The sequence below is a fragment of the Neovison vison genome, chromosome 1 (assembly GCF_020171115.1).
Source record: "Neovison vison isolate M4711 chromosome 1, ASM_NN_V1, whole genome shotgun sequence".
Classification (NCBI taxonomy): Eukaryota; Metazoa; Chordata; class Mammalia; order Carnivora; family Mustelidae; genus Neogale; species Neogale vison.
In genome coordinates, this window is record NC_058091.1 from 185097339 (window position 1) to 185113571 (window position 16233).

The 16233-nt window shown below is 38.9% G+C and overlaps 1 protein-coding gene across 1 annotated transcript in view; it reads right to left on the reverse strand.

The window, feature by feature from the left end:
• Positions 1-16233, reverse strand: part of MAN2A1 (mannosidase alpha class 2A member 1) — a 168161-nt gene that overhangs the window by 19338 nt on the left and 132590 nt on the right. The window contains exons 17-19 of the mRNA XM_044264348.1: positions 8681-8814; positions 5722-5863; positions 3303-3436 (exon numbers count right to left, since the gene is read on the reverse strand). Of these exons, the coding sequence (XP_044120283.1) occupies positions 3303-3436; positions 5722-5863; positions 8681-8814 (410 nt within the window). The remainder of the gene's footprint in view (positions 1-3302; positions 3437-5721; positions 5864-8680; positions 8815-16233) is intronic.

Genomic DNA, 16233 nt, shown 5'->3' on the forward strand with positions numbered 1-16233 from the left:
CTGTGGAACACTCAAGAACAGGACTCAGTTCTACTTAGTCACCCGGATCACTCCCAGAGGCTTCGGCAGGCTGAAGACCTCCTGCTAAAACGTCTTCTTGTACAGAGAGGGTCTCCTCATCACCCTGCTTCCTACTGTCAATGGTTTAAACATGAGAGTCTGAGTTGAAAATAAAAGTACTTTCTGGAAGAAAAAAAAAAAAGTACTTTTCGGAAAATTTAAGCTATATGAGATGGAACATTCCTTAATCAACTGTCTTTTTAATCAATGTCACTAGAAATTAAAATTTATCTTCTCTTCTCTAGTTCATTTTTTATTTAAAAGAAACTATTGATCTAAGTCCAAGAATCTAGAGTTGAGCAAAAGAAAAATTTAACCAACACAGGATTATAAAAACATTGGATCAAATTTCAATCAATTACTATCCAAGGAGTTTTTGAATGGGAATAAACAAATTATTTTACTTCTAAGTGAAAGCTTTATAGATCTGACATGAAAATGCTTATTGCCACAGTTAACAGAAGCTTTGCAAATTAGTGTCTATATAGAGAGAAAAAAAATCATAAAAGATGGAAACATTTTCGGGAGGAGAAAAAGATAGTAGCTGCCAGCACTCAGACAATGATTTTCCTGTGCAGTTTCAGTCCTAAAATTAAGCTATCTTGTCAGTAATTGATTTAAACCACGAGTCCCAAGAACTGGTTTAAATCTTGACATCTAAAAATGGATATTAAAATCTTTTTTTCCTAAAAGATGCTAGATACTGGAAGAATTCTTGGCTTTAATGAGCTGTTGCCATTTCATTCAATCAACTAGTGTTTTATTTATAGAATAGCTACCACAGGCAAGGAGCCGTGTGGGGCACATGAAAATGAAGCAGACGAGTCCCTGGAATCGAGCAGGGGGAAGAGAACACGCCTCATGTGACGAGGCAGCAAGCGGGGCCTGGGGTAAGTGTGGTGGCATCGGGCGCTGTTACGGCTCCCTCGTGGATGCCTTTGTGCATTCATTCCTGCAATAAGGATGGGGTGCTTCCTCTGTTAGGAACAATTCTAGAAGCAGAGGAACATGGCCCCCACTCTCGTGAAGTTATGGTCCAAAAGAGGAGAGAGACAATGATCAAAAATCATCACATCTATGCACGGAGGACAGATGTGCAGTTCTGAGGAGGCACTGAAGATGGTGCTCTGGCCTGCTCAAGTAAAAGCAGTTGACCAAGGCAGCTTTGACCTGACTCCTTTGACTAGTTCCCTGGGCAAATGCAAAGGAAATGCCCATGTATGTATGTATGTATGTATTAATATCCACGGAAAGGTGCCATGGGCGCAGGGTGCATGGGGAGTACTTGGGACTGAAAGAAAATCAGTGGGCCCAGAGGAGAAATAGTGTGAGTCATGCTAGATGAGGCTGGGGGACAGGCAGGGCCCAGATCACGAAGGGGGCTCTTCAGGCCGTGGGAAGGGTTTTTGGCTTTTATCAGGAGAGCAATGAGAAGATATCTGAGGGGTTTCAAAGGGGGCAGTGAGGTCAGATCGAGTTTTGAAAAAACAAATCACTTTGCCTACTTGATTGAGAACAAATATGTCAGGAAAAGAAGAGCAGAATGATTCAGGAAAGACATGATGTTTAGGTTAGGGTGGTCTTAATAAGCGGGTTTATAGATTTGAAATATTTAGGCAATAAGAGAGCCAAGCACTGGTGATTATTGTTTTAAGAAAGAAAGGGGCAGGCCAAAGAGAGTACCAATGAGAGGTCCCTCCTATGTGTGTGGCACTGGATGAAAGGTGGGGCCAGTCCCAGAGAGAGGGAACACTAGAAAAGAGCAGGTTTGGACGGGGAGAGAGATCATGAGAGTAATCACGGATATGTCGGGTCTGAACAGTAGGATACAGCTAAGTGGTAGGGTCTGCAGGTTAGAGGTGAAATGTTTGTGCCGGTTTCATCCGTGTAGAGGTGGTCACATAGCCAGGGGAGTAGGAGAGATTGAAGAGGGACAAAGTATAATGAGAAAAGGAGAAGACATGAGGACAACCCTTGGGAGCTCTGACATTTAGTGGCTGAATCAATAACCACTGGAGAGATAGAGAAAGAACCACTTGGGAGGCAGGAGGGAAACCAAATGAGCACGGTACCATGGAAGCGCTGGCTCAGAATGTCTTCTAAGAAGTGACATGGTCAGTGTCAAATGTTGCTGCAAGGTGAACTAAGATGATAGATCTTGTGATCCTGGAAAGGGTGTGAAACATCTACTGGATCTGGTGACGCTGGCAAAGGTGTGTGGGGGAGGCTAAAGCACCACAAAAATGAACGGAGTGTGACACGGAAGCAATGACATAAACCTCTCACAAACTGGCGCAAGAGGGTGTGGGAGCCAGGATGGCAGTGCAGGGGAAAAGGGGAGATGTCTGCATGGAGGCTGTTTTGGTTTTTATTTCTAATAGGAGACAAGGAAGAGTGTCTGAAAGCCTGCAGAAAGGGTTTCCTAGGGGAATGCTGGCTCTGCCGGGCAGGGGGAGGGGAGGAGGAGGGTGACGTCTCCACTGCAACATGAGGGAAGAAGGATAGCGTGGGAGGAGATGGTTGATACCTAGAACAGAGAGCCCTGTCAAATGTGAAGTCAGTGGGGAGGCTGCCAGCTGAGAAGAGCTGAAAAGATCTGAAATGGGTCAGTGAAGAAAGGAGGAGAGCACAATGAGGGAAAAAAAGGGCTGTGTAGAGAGTCATCTGTGGTGGGAAATCAGTAAAGCATGGGGGGGCGGTGATGATGACTTTGGTGTCGCCTTGAAGGGGTGTATTGTCATGTTGCTTGATGTCTAATGGAGCTTTAGCTGGATTGTTTAATGGAATGCTGGGGTTTGTTCTGAGAAATGAAAACTGAGCAAAAAGACAGACAAGTAAATCCATTTTCAATTGAGGAGTCTAGGACTACAATAAGTACACAAAGGTTTCCAATAAAGTTTACTAATCAAACTTGATCTCCTAAGAATGGGCCAAGGTTTTATTCCTAAATTCAACTCTTATTTTCTTTCAAAATAATTTCAGAAAATTTCATCCAAACTGATTCCTTAACATTATTTTCCATCTACATAATAAGCAAAATTAAAAAAACAAGATGACCTAAATGCAAATCTGACTTATGTGTAACTGAAGTTCTCTTTCTTGTGACTATAGGCTACATCTAGTATAAAGATATCTCAATACCGGGAATTGTAAGTCATAAAAAAAGTGTAAAGTCATAATGTCAAATTTTGGGTGGCAAAGAACAATCAACATCAGAACATATGAGTTATTTTTTTTCCTACCATATTCACCACACTTCTCTTTTCCAGTAGTATTCGAAATAAATTAGCTGTAACCTTGTTATCATGGACACCTTGCTCAAGGCCGCGATTATCATCTTGCATCAGTCTTCGATCCATGATAACTTCAATCTGACCTAACAAACAAACAGACAAACAAACAAACTGGCCAGGGTTATTTAATACCAACATCTAGTAAGGATCTCTTAAGTTTAGGCATGGTCCTGATTTAAGCCACGGAGACAGATCTGTACGGCAAACAGTACCAAGGGTTTTCTCATGTAAGTACCATGCGCTAACTGACTGCGCCACTGGAGCTCCGCAAGGGCTTTCTCAAAGCAGCTAATATAAATGTAAAAAATAGGACTGTGTTTCTTCATTAATGTCTGGTAAAATCTGGTAATGAAATTTAAAAACAAGACAGATCAAAATTTAAGTGAGAAGTAAAAAGAATTAATCTGAAGAGAAAATTATGTCCTCTAAAGTATTTAGTGGCAGCATCTGGAATTTAAAAATGTTTATGAGGTTCCTTAGGAAACATACATCACACATGGAGAAACAAGACCAATACAGATGGGTAGAATCTAAGTAGGATTTTAAAAGACAATTTGGGTTACTTGGTATCTGGGGATTCTCTGAAGAAACCCCAGGATTTGGAGACATCCACCATGTACCCGTTCCCTCCCTGGTATTACATTAGTATCATCAACTATCCTCTCTCCTCCAGCTCAAAAAGAGGTCATATTTGGTTCCTTCATTTCTATGCAATAATTCCACACTTCCTCTAGTTTAAGTTGTAAATAATAGTTAGACTATGAGACTACAAATTTCAAAAACAAAACAAAACAAAACCCAAAAACTAAAAAGAAAAAAAAAAAAAAGCCCTATCCAAAGACCACCCAGAACCATAGTCATTTAACTGTCTAGAATTTGCTCCTCAGGCATTGATCATTTCACACCCAAATTAGTACATCGGTCTCTTGGCAATTTCTCTCTTCTCCCTGTCTCCAAATGTTAGCCCTCTTAATATGTGACACTCAGTAAATCTGGGCTGTCCTCAAAATTGTTCTTATGTTTGTAGGTACTCAAACGCTAGGGTACTTGAGTGTCTCTAGCAGGGGCACCTAGGCCAGGTATGACTCTTGAGCCCATTTTTAAACCTTGCCTTAAATTCTCAAAGCTGGGTCCTTAAGTAGGGAACTAGACATGAAGAGTGGAGCAGTCATGGACTAGACAGTTACGTCACTTCCCTTGATAAAGGCGAGCTGAGAAATAAAGCTCCTCTGCCCCTAAACCACATTTAGGAATTTTATGTAAAGTTGTCCAATCTATAAATGTACTTAATTTTTTAAAAAATTAAAACATAAGCAGTTCAAGACTTCTGGACTCTTCAGCAACAGAAAACTGTGGCAACGCCGGGCCCCTTACCCCAGGGCAACAAGAGTCCGGCACTGAGCAGCAGCTGCCCCATCGCCGTACACTGGGAGTGGTGGGCCCCAGCCTGCTAAAGCCCCACCACTCCCTCTGCATCCCTGATGTGAGGCCATTATTATCTTTGTGATGGCATTCATGGCTTTACAGTATTATCTCATGATTTTGTGTAACGAAAGCCATGAAGAAAGAGGAATAGTATGCTTTTTTGTGGGCGGGGCGGAGGGGGGACATACAGAATGTATGCATATGCCTAATAAAAAAAATGGGTTTGTGGCAAAGGGTAAGCCAGGCACCTGCACCCCTTTATTATCTGTCTGGCTCCTTAAGACATTTGTCTTAGCAACTCTTAAGATGTAAGAAAGAAGAACAACTGACTACATATAAATGACAATGAAAAACATGTATTATGAAGGACATAAGCCTCCCTATAGAAGGTTTTATAAAAATTAATCTGTGTTTATGATTTATCTTCTCTTTCCATCTTGTTCTCTCTTTCAGAATCCTTGAAATTGTGTCTGTCACCTCTTTATTCCCCTAGCCGTATGATTTCAGCTCTCGCCTTTCAGGTGGTAGTGCCCTAGAAGGCCGCGATTCAGAAGGACCTAGGTTTGTGGGAACTTGCGCAACTCTTGAAATTCTCGAACTTTTCTCCCAGCCACTTCTCTTCTTTTACTTCTGGAGAATTTCCACAGCTATTCCATTGTAACAATGGCAGAAGACTGTGCAAACAATGAGCTATCAGGGGAGATAAATTATCTTTAAGAAGCAATGGTTTTGTGGGGTTTTAGGTCCCTCATTCTTCCTCAGAAGATTGAGCAAATACATTATTTTATGTTATTCTCACAAAACCAAAATTAACTAATAGTCTGGTTCTCAAAAGAAGGAGGCTGGTGTCTGCAGATGATAATTATTACACATGACCAAGAGAAAAATCATACACTTGGAAATGAACCTTCTAAGAGCCAAAAAGATTCCAAATAATACGTACCACTTTTCAAACTTGACACCCCTAAAGACTGAGCAGAGAGTAATGTCAAACGATGTTTGGCATCCTGGATATAGGCCATTGTAGTCATCGGATAGACGTTTGCTTGAAGAGGTAATTTGCTCATTGTCATTCTAGGCTGAATCTAAAAGACCAAACAGTTCACTTAAAAAAAAAAGAAATCAAGTGATATTTACAGATGTACTTTAAAAAATTAGTACTGACTACAGACAGATGACTTTTCTTCCAAAGAGAAAAGAGTATAGCTTCCTTTCTTGTTCAAAGGAAGAGCTAATTTAAGAATTAAAACATTCCTCAAAACAATATAAAAAAAATAATGAGGATGTTAGAGAAATTTAAAGTGAAAAAAGGTAGAACTTATCCAGGTTTTTAAAATAGGCATTCCTATTTAAATTCAGAATAAAAATCCTTAACAAAAGTCTTCTAGCTTTCCAATATTTGCATAAAACAAATTATAAAGGTATTAAGTATTCATTTCTCATCTAAATCTAACATACTGCTTTTGTAATGAATGTTAAGCATAATAGCTCTCTATCCCCTTTCAAAAAATGTCTTTTATAATTCTTGAATCAGTTTTAATAAATACCACAGATCCCCTCATCGAATTCTCCAACATATTACACTAAAATAATCAAATTCATATTTATATTTAAAGACTCTTCAGTGCTTACTTTTCCTGTTTAGTTTCAATGTAGATAATTCCATATTTTAATTTTTCTTGGTCTCGTATGTGAATGCATGAAATACATTATTTTATTTTCTGACAGAAAATGCACTAAGCTGGCTGGGCTCAAGGAGACTCCCTCAAACCACAGCAGGAAACATCAGAGATTTTGTTATCAGGTATCTTATTCACACCACATAAAAATGACATCTCTCCTATTCAGCTCATGCAAGTTTGACATGACATGACATTTGAGAAGGAAAGAAATACAAAGTTAATGTAATAGTTAACACGTATAGAGTGCTCATTATAACTAGGCAAAGTACTAGGTATTCACAAATACGATCTTTTAATCTTTACAACAACTCCACAGTGTGTCCTTCAACTTACTGGTTGTACCGAATAGAGCCCCCCAAATTCATGGTCACGCACAATTTGTGAATGTGATTTTATTTTGAAATAGGATCTCTACAGACATAAGTTATACTGGATTAGGGTGGGCTCTAATCCCAGGACTGGAGTCCCTCTAAGAGGGAAGTCTGCACACAATGGAGACACACGGAGACGACAACAGGGACTATGAGACAGCAGAGGCAGACAGCAGAGTGATGGCTCTACAAGCCAACAGGGCCCAGAATGGCCTGATGCCTCCAGAAGCTAGAACAGGCAAGGAAGAGTATTCCCCTACACACTCTGAGGGAGTGTGGCCCTGAAGACATCTTGATTTTGGACTCTGGCTGTCCAGAACTGTGACAGAATAAATTCTGCTGTTTGTGGTAATTTGTATCACAGGCCCAGGAAATTATGAAACTGAAGAAACAACTGTAAAATGTTTAAAAAAAAAAAAAAAGAGATAGTTTCAAAGAATTATCCATTTCTTCTTTCCAGTCCTAATCCTTCCATTCAAATTAACTTGTATACTCAATGCAAAGGGCATTCACACATTCACACTGTCATGACTAAGGGGCTGCCAGCCATGCTCCCTACCTGTGGGTCTAGATTTCTGGTTTTGCCCAAGAACTACTCTTTCCAAGGCTTAAAAAAAATGGCCTATTTTAGAAGCAGAAATATTTATGTTATAAATTTAGACATTTATAAATTTAGAAATAATATTTCCCTACTTATTCAAATGCTTGACCCTTGAATAGAAAATTCACATTTTTATTCACTTTTTCTAAGTTTTTTTTTCATTCATGTATACACCCACACATACAAATAATTGCTTCTGTAAGATTTTAAGAAAAAGAGTTTCTTTTGTACACAAGGAAAATGAATCACCATAAAGTCATGGCTTCATTTGAAAACCAAACAGCTGCGGTAGAATTAACATGTAAATTCAAAGTATATAATGCAATTTTTATGCTTTGGAAAAGGTTTAAATTTAACCTTTGCAGGAAATTGCACAAGAGAAAATTACCACAATCCCTTCCACTCAACCCAGTTGAAAATCAGACAAAGTAAAAGCATTTGTTGTGAAATTATTTCTATTCATAGCCAGAACTTTCTAAAATGCTAATGTCTCAAAAACATGCTAATGTTTTTAATAGTATTATTTCAAAGCTATGTTGTCACACACATATACTCTGAATACAGAGATTTAGGTAACAATCAAAAGAGCCCTATTAAATTAGAGTGCTGACAATCTGGAAAAATTCTGAGTCAATTTTCTCATTACCATTTCAAACTATTTTGTGAACATTTTGATTAAATACATACTTACCCACATTTCTAAATAGATACATGTTTGTATTTCTTTGTCTAAGTCTATGTACACATATGTGTGTGCATAAAGGTAAACACCCTTATATTATTGATAAAAAGAGAGGAAGAGTTTCCCTGAAATTTAAAAGAGCCTATTATTACATTACACATTTAAAAGTATATATGTAATAATTAAATATGCACAGACCATTTCCTAATGAGGGGAAAATATATATTCCATCAGTCCCTACTTATGTTTCCTTTCTATGAGACAAATTCAGATATATTTTGCTATCAAGGCATTTAACATGCAAATGGTCACCAAATCTGCCTTTGAAAAAAATACATCTGTAAATCAGATGTTCTACAAACCAATCTCTCAAATATTTGTTCTAACTTTGGAAATCTGGTTGAATATAGAACCTATAAGTACCTGTTAAAATTCAGTTTTCCTTTAGAAATAATTTGTAAACATAAGCAAATTTTTTGAAGGATGTGAAATTAACTGACCCATTTCCATACATAAAACTTGCACACTAACACTGCTATTACTTAGACATTTTAAAGGAAAATTACCTGGTATCCATTCAGGTCAGTATAAAATCTGTTTTGACTGTTTATGCTAGAAGAAATTCTCATTGCAATCTCACGGTTATGTTCTTTTCGGATGTCCACGATATTGGACACTTCCACAGACTGTCCGTCTATTCCTAAATTTAAAAGAATATATACGTTAATAGAAATTTATTGCTCCACTTTTCTTAAATATACTGTACGTAACTAACAAAGTGACATACGTTTTTCCCATTTTCTACTCCTATCTTCACCATTTTTCATGCTAGCTATGCCACTGTTCACCTTTTTTTTTCTTTTCTTTTTCTTTTTTTCTTTTCTTAAACTGTCAGATGGTAGAAAACGCTTACTCCAGGGCACATAGAACTCAACAGAAGGATGAAGAGGTTAGGATGAAATAAATGAAGATGAAATATAACATGCAAATGATTCTCCAATAAGTTTCGGAGGGAAAAGAGGACATTGAATGAGAAAAGGTCGTTAAAATGCGTTAAGAGGCCACCTATCCTGTGTACTGTCCTTCCCCGACAGAGCCACTGGAGCCTACTTCTTCACCACTCACCTTCTGCACTGGAAATCCAAAGCAGTGAAATTTACACCCTGTTGGTTCAAGAGGCAGTCTATTATTGCCCATGATCTATAATCTAGGAAAAGAGACACGAGGTCCAATGAGATGATTTATGGCTGAAGTGGGTATTATCATATTAGTATTTGTAGAGTATAATCTGGAGAACTCCCCAGAAGTTAAATCAATTTTAATTGAGTTTGTTATCTCTTAGGACCCCTTGTTATGGAGTGATTCATTTTGCCCTTTGCTGGATAAAGCAGAGGACAGCTTGAAGAAGTCCCAGATGTATCAAGCATTTATTTTTTTGGATAAGCCTAAACTGTTCACTAATTTCTATCTGTCACGCCACCCTGACTCTATCTTCTGGTCCTCAGTGAAGCCTTGGGTCTATTTCAGAGATGGAGAGGGGAGTTAGGAAGAAATCCAACACTCCTAATACAGACTGAGTGTATAGAAGAGATACTGGATCTTCTAAGAAAGAGCATTCAGGAAAGCAAGCAGTCAAAAGAAGAAAGACTGGCTCTATTCTATTTCATACGGCAGAAAGTTTTTAAGGTTCTAAGAGCCCTGGACATGTACTGGCCATTGTTAGCTGTTACCCAGCGTGCCTCACACACAATCTGTCACAGTGTGCAATTAATCAGCACACTCTTGAGATAAAGAGGGCTATGTAAAGAGAAATGGGGATTGGGGGAAGGGAGAAAGGAGAACTTTTTCTGGGAGCCAAGAAGAATCCTCAGGGCTTAGAGAAGGTAAAAGCAAAGAGTTAAGGAAAGGAAGTTTGAATCTGTGGAACTTGAGGAAAATCATGAAAATGCAGCTAGCCGAGGCACTATAGGTTTATGTGAGAAGTACACCAGAAACTGTAAAACATAAAGAGTAATATACTGACAATGCTAAATGGGCAAAAGCCTCCATCAATAGAATTTTCAAAATTCACACAGGAGTTCTCTTCTGGGAGATGTTACTCTTCCAACTTGACAACCTCCGTCAGAAATGACTTGTTTCTTACTATGTTCACAAAGCTGAGATGAGCAGTGTGACCTCATGTGTGCGGGAAGAGGGCACCATTATTCCCTTCCACTTTATGGTCAGTTTGAACCACTAACTTCTGTCCAGTTAAATATACATATAACTCTTTTTATGACAATTACCAGATAGCTGACCCAAAGCGCTTCACTACAACCGGGAAGTTAAAAGGGGGAAAAAAAAAGTGACATCTACTGATGCTAGAACAATGGTATCTTCTTTGGTTAGGAAATGTATTACTTTTAATGCAAAGTATCCTTTCAGTAGATTGATGTCAATCTCAGTGTTTTTCAAAGCCAATGAAATGTATATGGAATTTTAACGGACAAGCTTCTATAAATGAACCAAAGATGCCAAAAACACAAAATGTAGCACTAGGGATGTAGTCCCCTCTAGAGCAATCAGGAGAACACCTCATCTGCTGGAAGTGTTCATAGGGTTTTGAGCACTGCGTACATTTTCTCCTCTCTAGACTGGATATTCTCTCAGGGGTCAACACAATACATGAAATGAAATGAAGTCTTAACAAAGGAGAGAGTTGTTAATTTCAACTCATGTATCTCTAGAAAACATTTACAAAAAAACACGTTTCAAGAAAAAATAGGTAATTTCACATTACCTCCGGCAATAATAAATGATTTCTGTTGAGAAAATCATCCTTCTTGAGCTCAATATTATGCTCAGATCCTGTTGTGGCAACAAATGTTTACATCTCCTTTAAAAGGAGACTCAAGGGGTGCCGGGGTGGCTCAGTGGGTTAAGCCTCTGCCTTTAGCTCAGGTCATGATCACAGTGTCCTGGAATTGAGCCAAGCATCAGGCTCTCTGCTCAGCAGGGAGCCTGCTTCCCTTCTTCTCTCTGTGCCTGCCTCTCTGCCTACTTGTGATCTCTCTCTCCCTGTCAAATAAATAAATAAAATCTTAGAAAATAAATAAATAAAAGGAGACTCAGTGTCCATTCACAATTCAGAGAGACATTAACTTAAATTCTATGCCAGGACAGACTTTTAAAGTAAGATCAAACTTAATACACTTACTATGAACAAACCAAACAAATCTTGTAATGGTAATCAAAGCAAGGAGATATCCTGGAGTTAGGAAAGGGAATTTATTACTTTTTAAAGAAGAATCTATGTGAGGGAGATGAAGGACTGCTACATTTTCCTACTCTAGGTCAAGAATTCCCTAAGGTGTGCCATTCCCAAAGAAGTTCATGGCATTGAGGAAAGCATGGTATGAACCCAGGAAAGCATGGGTATGAACCCAGTGGTCTCAGTGGTCTGCAGAATCTTTGCAGTTATGTGGCAGCAAAAGGTCCTTTTACCAAAGTGGTTCCACCTGGGCATGGACAGTCAGGGATTTCTAAGCCCCTCTGGTTTTAATTCAGTCCTGGGACAGAAAACAGCTCCTGCCTAACAAGAGCAGTCCAAAGTCCAAAGACGTGAGGCATGTCATTGATAAAGAAAGAGAAGTAAATGCCCTCTTGCTGCTAACGCTTCACACTTTGTTCCAGGAAAGAGAGAATAGAGACTATTTATCTTTATTAGCAGAGGAAATGCAAACTAAAAACGGAGCAAGTCCATAGGTGGAAAGCCATCATAGAGAATGGAAAGAGTCTTGCAGAACCCACTTTTTTCTTCCTCCCTAGAGCCTGTTAGCTTCTTACAGATTGTCTTACACAACATCTCTGCATTCCAGTTTTTAACAACATTTTGGGAATGCAGCAGGTGCTGAATCACCATTAAAGAGAATGCGTTAAGAGGGGAGAGGCTGTCCTTCACGATGCCCAAGTCAGCTGACATGGGAGGAAAGCAAACCAGGCCACGGACAGAGTTTAAACAAATAGAAAGATAAGAGAATAAGCACTTTAATTTTGAGCAAACATAGGCATGCTAGAGTGAAAGCTCCTCAAGCACGGAGGCCATGTCTTATTTATCTTTATGCTCCCAGCACATAATATGGGCAGATAGTAGTGTTTGCTGAGTGACAGGCAGCAGCTACGTAGAGTAATAAGCCAAAAATTACCAAGTTCTTGCTATGTACCATATGCTTGCCATAGCTTTACGTACAGTAACTACAGTAGTTCATTCAATCCTGACTGTAAGCCTAGGAGGACATTCCTTGCCCCAGATCACAAGGCTGGCAGAACCAGCACTAAGCCCCTTGGCCATCATGACTCGCTGGCAAACAGAACATAGAGAATGTTGAAGTTACTTTGGGACCAGGGATTGGAGGAGCTTTGCAGTGACTCTAAGTAGAAAGGAGACCCCCATGTTATTTTTTAAGAAAGGAAAAGGGTACTGATGTGGGATCTGATACGCTGCAAGTGCTACTTAACAGAGCCAAATAAATTATGAAGAAAATGACAATAGAATAAAAATAAAAATAATAAAAAATAATTACAGGACAGGCTTGCTGGAATACAAAACTTCTTTAAAATACAAAATCTTTGGGGCGCCTGGGTGGCTCAGTGGGTTAAGCCTCTGCCTTCGGCTCAGGATATGATCTCAGGTCCTGGGATGGAGCCCCAGTCAGGCTCTCTGCTCAGCAGGGATCCTGCTCCCCACCCGCCCGCCGCCCCACCTGCCTCTCTGCCTACTTGTGATTTCTCTCTCTGTCAAATAAATAAATAAAAACTTAAAAAAAAAAAAAGCCCACTATTATAAAAAAAAAAAAAACAAAATCTTTTTTTTTTTTTTTTTTAAAGTTAACAGCAAATGACTTTTATGGACAAATTACATGGACAGTGCCAGAGCCTCAGGTTCTATAACCTGATGTTATGAGAACAAAATATCCTGGAAAAAAAAATTATCACAGTCACTTTAAAGCCAATAAAGTAATATATATTAATTAAAGACATTATGATCTCACTTGTCTACATAAGATGAACACTAATCACAAGCACAAGCATATTCACTGTGCACTGCTGCCAAGGGTAGAAACATGGAAAATAGGTGAAATGTCCACCAATAGGCAAATAAATGCTCTGTAGCAAATAAATGAGATAGCTCCCCGCCCGGGGCCATGAAAGTATCTGAGGCAAGAAGTGAATGCAGCATTTGTACAGTGTGATGAACTTCATGCTAAAACCAAACACAGGTGTGCATTGCAAGTGTGTGTGCGCGCGTGCGTGCATGCACGCGCGTGTGAGAGAGAGAGAGAGAGAGAGAGAGAGAGAACGCAAGTCATTGAGTGTGCACACAGTTATCTGATTACCTCTCTAGAGTAGTGGATAGGGGCCATGACAGATTCTAGAGGGATTTTACATTATATACATATATTATAATGTGTGACATTTTTTTCAAAAGAGTATACACAGATATTACTTGTATACGTAAAAATTATTTTAAGTATTTTTAAAAGAAGATTATTTTTTAGGGAGGTAGGGAAAAAGATGAAATTGAATAGGCAAAGGGTCAGGGAGGGAGGCTTCACCTTCTGATTTTGTTGCTTAGCACCAGTCTTAATGAAACTGAGAAGGATACCCTTTCTTGTGTGGAAAGAAAAACTAGAAGGTATCTCTGACACATCCTTTGTGTGTGAAAGAAGAGGTAGATGGAAATGTCCAGGGAGGGTGTGGCTGAGGAATGCAGCTGGAAAGCCTGGGGCCATGGCTCCAGGCAGCAGCTGGTGGCTTTCAGAGAACTGTAGGCCTCATTTTCTTGCACAGTCTCCTTACTTCATCATCAGATCATTTTAACACCTATCTGGGCAGTGGAAGTCAACCCTGACCTGCAGAATCTCAGAGTTGGCCCAATTTTCTCCACCAACCCAATCACCTTATTCTAGCAATTTTGAAATGCAAAGAGAACCTTTCCAAGGAGTATACGAGACACTGCCCACCATATTTTTCAAATGGTTATCAGAGTGAGAGGCAGCAGCTTGGGAGAAAGAGCAAACAAAAGAGAGCCTGACCCACAACTGGCAAGTTTTCCAAAATCTTATTAGCGCCGCTCAATGTATGATTAGGACAAGTCCTTACATCAATGTGCCCTAACAGCAACTGGGCCACACCCACCTAGGAAACTGAAAAGTGAAGGTGAGAACCTAAAAGAGGTGTTTAACTGAATTTGAAATAGATATGAAATCATATAAAATCATATAAAATCAAACCTCAAAAAAACCCATCTAAGATTCAAAGCAAGGTTTTCAGTGAGTGTCCTTAAAAATGGAGGTTCTTGGGCAAAAATGCAACTTATTATATAATTGTTGCCCTCATTCCCTTTTCTTGAATCTATGTCTAAGCAGAGGGGTGCCTGAGCCATCGCTTCACTGCAGAAGTAGGACAATGGTAACAATAACAATAGGGACAATAAAAGCTGTCATGAAAAACCACGGATTGTAAGTCTAAATATTGCCCCTCCAATCTGGGGAGTATTTTGTTCTGTATTTAAATCATCAAAAATACAAAAAATAATTTTCACATTATGTATTTACTTTCGTGACAGTGCTTTTGTGAACTTATCCAACTTAACCAGGAGTTGACACGTACAATTATTAACTAATTACACACTGCTTCATTCAACACGTAAACTTTAAGGATAATTCTTGCAACAATGATAAATTTAGTAGGCCATTATGGAGATGATGTTTCTAAAAAAGCAAATATTATCATTTTTAAAAACTGTACTCACATCTGAAAGTACCAAGAATAAAAATGGTAATAACTCCCACATTTGGATGACCTTTTTCTCCATGTTGACTTACTCAACTTGCCTATCCATTGTAAGATCTAATTTATCCTCTGAGGTACTTGCTGATTTCCAGGTCTGTAAATGTTCACATTGATTATTTCTCCACAAGTGAAAATTTTAACATCTGCTTTCATGAATATAAATTTGAGTAAATTTCATTCTAAGTCTTGAATTTAAAAAAATGATGATGTACCACTTTGTTTCATTTCTAAAGCACTAGATAAATAACTACTACGACTTAGGGATGAACTTATTACGAGCGAGGCACTAGTGTACAAAATTTTAGGCTTTTCATTTCGGTAATTCTTACAATGACACAAAAGTACACACATAATAGCAAAGTTAGAGCATTTGATTCCATGGATTGCAAATTTTGATTAAAGATGATACCAATTAACCACAATACACTTGAAGACCTAATAATAGAAAAAAATGTACACAGTAACACTGGAAGCTTTTCTTTTTTTTTTTTTTTTTGGTCCTATTAAGTATTGATTTTAAGAAACAACAGGTATTTTGGAAGCTCTGTCTTCATGGGAATGCAACATCTACATCAGTAACTTTGTTTTAATTAACATATAATGTATTTATTTGTTTCAGGAGTAAGGGTCTGTGAATCATCAGGCTTACACAATTCACAGCACTCACCACAGCAAATACCCTCCCCAGTATCCATCACCCAGCTATCCTATCCCTACTTTCCCAACCCTCAGCAACCCTCAGTTTGTTTCCTGAGATTGAGTCTCTTATGGTTTGTCTCCCTCTGTGGTCCCACCTTGTTTCATTTCTTCCCTCCCCACCTCCCATGAACACCCCCCCTCCCTCTCAAATTCCTCCTATCAGAGAGAGCATATGATAATTGTCTTTCTCTGATTGTTTCACTTAGCATAATACCCTCTAATTCCATCCATGCCATTGCAAATGGCAAGACTTGGGTTTTTGAAGGCTGCATAGTATTCCAACAGACAAGGTCTAACAAAAGCATTTCCATGGGAAGAGAATAAAACAGCTCACAACACTGAAACTTTTCTGTTCCCTTCGGTTCCCGTCCAAGCTGGGGCTGGTCCAGGACAAGTGAGGGAAGAATATGGAATAATCACAATGGTCTGTTTGCATACCCTTCAGACTGACAGTCACTCTGAACTTGCCTACTTCCTGCTCTCCTGAACATGTTCCTTTCCAAGGTAGCTTAATGCAGGAAGCCTGGATTCTGTGTACTCTTACTTCTCAAGTTGATCTTGCCATGGAGGCAAGCAGTTCTTCCTT